Source organism: Bombus huntii, chromosome 5, assembly GCF_024542735.1.
Source record: "Bombus huntii isolate Logan2020A chromosome 5, iyBomHunt1.1, whole genome shotgun sequence".
Taxonomy (NCBI): domain Eukaryota; kingdom Metazoa; phylum Arthropoda; class Insecta; order Hymenoptera; family Apidae; genus Bombus; species Bombus huntii.
The window spans coordinates 5,291,668-5,297,265 of NC_066242.1; the positions used below are offsets into that span (position 1 = coordinate 5,291,668).

The 5,598-nt window shown below is 30.0% G+C and overlaps 1 protein-coding gene across 1 annotated transcript; it reads right to left on the minus strand.

Annotated features, from left to right (window-relative positions):
• Positions 1–100: 100 nt before the first annotated feature.
• LOC126865536 (uncharacterized) lies at positions 101–5,518 on the minus strand. The gene is made up of 5 exons (XM_050618166.1): positions 5,370–5,518; positions 5,139–5,239; positions 1,701–1,903; positions 1,204–1,323; positions 101–469 (listed from the first exon to the last, which is right to left on the minus strand). Exons 1-5 carry the CDS (start codon positions 5,442–5,444, stop codon positions 336–338), a joined length of 633 nt encoding a protein of 210 aa, XP_050474123.1. The 5' UTR covers positions 5,445–5,518; the 3' UTR covers positions 101–335.
• Between the last annotated feature and the right edge of the window lie 80 nt (positions 5,519–5,598).

Here is a 5,598-nt window from a genome sequence, read left to right on the forward strand (position 1 = left end):
CATTTTATTGTCATAAATTGTATTCTCTGATTTTAAAGGAGAAGATAGATTAAAAAAAGGTATACTGTTGATATGCAATAAGAAATGTTTTTTCAACATGTCTGTGATATAATTTTTATTGATTAAACCAGGAACTGAATACAGAAAGTATTTAAAAGTTCGAATAACAATAAAGAAGTAAATACATAATTATATACTTTGTAAATAAAGATATCGTTAGTTCGCCAAATGATGGAAGAACAAATCGATTTGAAAAATATTTAAAGTAATAATTACACAGGATATTTATAAATGTATTATGTTTATTTATCTTTTGTACAATCTAATTAATGTTCTTAAATTTTAAGCATTTTCTCTAAATATGGATCATCTTGTTGGTGCCCTGGATATTTTTTCTTATACTTTAATCCAGTTACCAAAGTGGAACTCTTCGGGAATGCTGTTTTTCCATTGAACAACGTATCCGTATCTGAAATATTATTATTTAATTTGGAATGTTATATAAGACACAGAATTCACAATTTTCTAATTACACGATCCTAAAAGACATCTAACTGTACTGTACATAGGTAAATTAGGAACTTGGACAAGCCGTTCAATGATTTTGTCTTTGAGGAGGTAATGAAAGGAAATTCAAAGAAAGAGTATTAGATAACAATGTAAGATAAACTAATCAAGAGAACAGTTGTAACTGTATGAAAATTGAGAGATATTTTTTATTTAACAAGAACTGAACAATTAATCTTTTTCTATGTTAAATCGATTTCCTAAAACATGTACTTTTCTTTAATTGTGTTACTGTCTTAGCAATGCCTACAATATATGGTATTAAATTTAAAAGCAATTTAAAAGCAATTATTAAGAAATTAGAAAGTGTAATTGCTTCTTATAGCAACGTTCTGCATGTTTCCCGTAGAATGGTTGTATTATTACAATCCCTCGAGAATTAGTCAGTCATTCAAGGTCATTTTCTCTACTTAAACGGCATTAATTAGTAACCCCTTCATTCATTGAATAATTGCAGTTATTTCTCAGGTAGACATAAAATGTTAGTCCAGATAGACAGGAAATGTGATAAAACAGTTTCTGTGTAGATAGATCTTCAAATACTATGTCATAAATTCCTTTTGCGTATCTTGTTGTCGATATGTCTACCAGCTGACACTGTTAGCTTAATAAAAAAATGTTTAATAGGATACTTACCAGGATGAAATCGAACATAATCGTAATTAATATGCAAATTCTTTGGCAATTCCATAGAATGCATAGCATCGAATGGAGTTATATTACTGACATGTTTTGTGTAGTATTTTTTCAAATCACCTAGAATACATAATACATCCTATAATTATATAAAACATGATAATTCATATTCGTAAGAGTCGAAAAATAATTTCACAAATAAAACACGACATGGAAAAAAATATTAGATTGTTTTAAATAATTTATTAATAATCTTATTTAATTTGTTTTAGGCTTTTAATAATATTAATAATTTTAATAATAATACCATGTACTTTAAAATCCAAAGTTTCTCAAAAATATTTTCTCATTTAAAAATGAATAAAATTTTTCATTAAATCTTACTTTTATCGAAAATTAAGGGAAGCATCGATTAATACAACGAGTGTGTGAATTATTCAAATTTATTATATATAATATAATAGATTGTGACCCTAGAAATTTTCTGCAGAACTTACTAACTGTTTTGATGCTATATAATACGGAATTCATTATCGGATGTTGAAATTCTTGCTCGCATGCTAAGAAAAGATTGAAACGTTGCACTGGGTCCTCGAGTTTTGTTGTACATTTTGTGGAAATTTGTTGCTCCTCGCAAATTTTATCTATCCTATCGTATGTATCATCCGATGGTTTGTATTCTTTTTGATATCTCAAAAATCTGAAACAATTGGAATGATTCTTGTATTTAAAGTAAATTTAACATGATATTTATTATCTTTCTCATTTACATTATCTCTATCTATCGATAATTAATACGGATACTAACATAAATAAATTATAAACAATAATAACGTAAAATTATATTTAATAAAAAAAATATTGAATTTATCCATTAAAATTGAAAGATTATCTCAAAAGTTCCTTTGTTTTTTAACTTCTCCTATCAAATGTTAAAAATATCGATTTTCCGGATGAGACCTAGCTTTCTTACTTCGTAGACGATATATTTCAGTAAAGCGTTCAATATTATAATTTCAATACTAATGATTTAAACAATTTTAACTTATCTCCATATCGCTATAATCGTTGTAAAATTGCAAATTTGTTTTGGAATCGATTACAAATCACGTCAATTATAATTAAACGAAACTTCAAACGATTTGTACATAACGGTAAAAGCTTAAATGTATTGAAAGGTTATGCTTTAAAACTAAACCTTATACTAACTATTCAAATATTATGATTCTATTATCGTCCATGCATATATCATGAAAAATCACGAATGATATTCATGATTTCTGAATTACCATTTAAATTAAGTATTAAATAATAAAATTCAGGATTCAGACCATAAGAACAAAACAAATGAGAATGTATTAAAAAGAGATTATTTATTTTCTATACAAGGGTAGTATGTTAATTATATATAATTACTTGCTTCAGAATTGTAATCAATCAATTTAGATATAATTCTCCGTCACAAGTTCATTTGACATGATCAGCTCTAGTATAGAAATTATTTCAATAGTGTACGAGAGTTAAACATATCAAGGATACATCCCCTGTGAGTAGCACACAGGTTTTCCAAAGACTATCTTTACCATTGATAGCCATTGATTTTGCTTGTTGAAAATCAATATCGCCTCTTCTAGATTATGTATCCCAACACGACTCGCGCCAAACTTTTCGTACCGTGTAAAAGACTCTGGTTACCGGATGAAGCGCAGCAAGGGAGGCTTCCCTTAGAAGAGGTGGCCAATTGGAGCGTTCGAGCGGAGGGGACAAGATCGATGTCCAACTGCCGTACGGTGGTGCCCTCAGTTGTATTTTCTCAGGATACAGTTATGACCAATATGTGCCAGGAACGAAACGAAACGTATGGAAACCCCGTGACTAGGAAAATTTTTCTCATATTCTAGTGAAAAGTACGCTTCACCAAAATGATATGATTAATAACTACTTGATCGTATTTAGAAATTCATCGAGTTTATAGCCAGATTGAAATTGGTTTGTACACGTCAAACCAGTAACATGTATTTCATACGTTTCATGTTTTTAATTGATATTAAAATAAAGTTCGAAAAATATTAGTTGTTCTCGTAAACTGGAGCGCAGTTTCATTTTTCTTTTGTTACGCATTAATTCTGATCTATGTAGCGAGAGACGGGCGATAGTTTGTCAATGTTAATTACAAGGACGGAGAAACTTGGTCTTCGAAACAGGTGTTCTCAATAAAAACTGGCACAGCCGAAGAACTAAAATATCCAGGAACTAAACCGTTTTTGACATTTTCTTTGCACGAATATTCTATCCCTTGCTACATTTAAATATATATTTATTATTTTTAATGAATATTTAATTAAGATATTCCTCATGTAATTTTTCCTCTATTCGGATTTTAAATTAAACATGTAACTTTTAGTATAGATTTCTATAACTTAACCATCCTTTCAAAAAAATGCGTTGCAGAAATTGTAAAATAAAATTAGATACCTTGCTATCCTTTTGAAAGGTCCATAGATTTAAAAAAATTTTTTATTTGACTAATTATAGCAAATAAAGATACAAACAGATTACTTTTTTGCAGAGAATACATTTCATAGAATTGATGTATTTTTAATAACGAAATATCTTTTACAAACGCGATGCGTCTTAAACTATTTCAACAAGTTTATAATTCTCGTAATTGTCTGAAAACTTGGCATACAAAAAGATATACTATTAGTTATTACGTCACATGTAAAAGTGGAAACAAATCCAGCTTATATACATAGATACGTGCTTATAAACCTGAATTACTTTAATGCCAAAATGTCATTTAGTTCCAATCAAGTGACATTCTAAAAAAGTAGTTGTTTATTATAATATCTAATAAAATGCAATTTGTATCGAAATTTTGAAACATCACAATTTAATAATTCAAACTTAATAATTCAATTCCGTGAAAATATTACGCAGACTTCTTTAAATTTGCGTTGACTCTACGAGATTACGTATATAATATACGTATAAATATACGTATCTAACATCTTATATGTTTCAAATTTTACATTTCATACAACTTAATGTTACATTTGTAAGACAAGATTCATAAAAGTTTTCAACATATTAATTTCTTATCTATAATATTCATAATATAAAATATAATACTTCAAGCAGTAATAAAAACGTTTTTCCATTCGTTAAAATGAAAGTTAAACTAGAATATAAAAATTCCAAGACCAGGTTAATTTTATCTGTCATCATATGTATTAAAAAAAAAACTGCATAGAAGCTAATGAACCTGCTATAACCTTTGGATTACTTTCAATCCAATCATATATTGCTATCGTATATTGAACGATTTTTTAAATTTGAGGGAAATATGAAAGAATCGTTGCATACGCGTGATCACTTATTTTATACTAAAATCTTTATTAAAACGATCGAAATGTTTTGTTTGTTAAAATTGGGATATAAAAATTAGGAAAATATAGCGAGGTTAATTTATATGTAACTATTATACAAAAGGATGATTGCAAGATATAATCTTTCCAACTATTTCTTAATTTTCAGCAATATTGTTCAGATTTAAACTTTTCTTCTATTTGGACAGTTGGAATAACACAAATGCAGCAAAAGAAAATGTCATCAATATACTAAATTTAAATCGCGAAAAGACAATGAAATTATTTTGAAGAAGCATTATCAAAAATAGTTAAATTAATTTCATCCCTATTCACATGAGTCTACTACAAAAAGAGTTGCACAAGAACTAGAGAGAAGCTAGGGTGCTAGAAACGCGTTGGTCTTCCCTGAGAAGCTGTCAAATCCAGGAGTTTATTGGTCGGAGCTTGAAAGAGAGGGGGTAAACGGTAATATGGCTACGGTGTGTCCTCTGCCAGTTAGCCATCGGCGCGACGTAACGCGAATATTTCGATCTTACGAGTCCGTAATCTAATCAAATTACTCACCCTTTGCAAGCGAGAGATCTGTTATCATCGTTGATCATACGAGTCGGCATCTGAGGACGTTTCTTACTCTTGAAACGAGTTATATCGTATCGTAGGCTCGTCTGTAAAATGATGATACTTTCGTTAGTGCGCGAACTACGTAAGTTGAATTTCTTTACTCCTAATCGGGAGTATCATGTAATGATGATGGTGATTGAGAAGTGTACGTGAAAAAAAGTGTTCTACACTGACCGTGTTCACGGCAAGGATAGTGGGTGAACACTTAAAAGGATTGACGAGTGAACCATGCCTGATGAGCGCCGCCATCTTCTTCCTCTATGTCGAATTAAACTGCGCGAGTGATCGGTAGAAGGCGCCTCGGGCGGCTGCGCTTGTTGTTTCCCATCGTCCGCCATTTTACGGTCGCCATTGAGAAGTGAAAACCCTCCTAAATGTTCTCGAATAATAGCGGCCTCGCCGT

Coding starts and splice junctions, on each gene's coding strand:
- LOC126865536 (XM_050618166.1), bottom strand. CDS start 5,444: ATGGCGGCGCTCATCAGGCATGGTTCACTCGTCAATCCTTTTAAGTGT. Junction 5,240..5,369: donor CTATCCTTGCCGTGAACACG/GTCAGTGTAGAA, acceptor ATCATTTTACAG/ACGAGCCTACGATACGATAT. Junction 470..1,203: donor TTATGTTCGATTTCATCCTG/GTAAGTATCCTA, acceptor ATAATATTTCAG/ATACGGATACGTTGTTCAAT.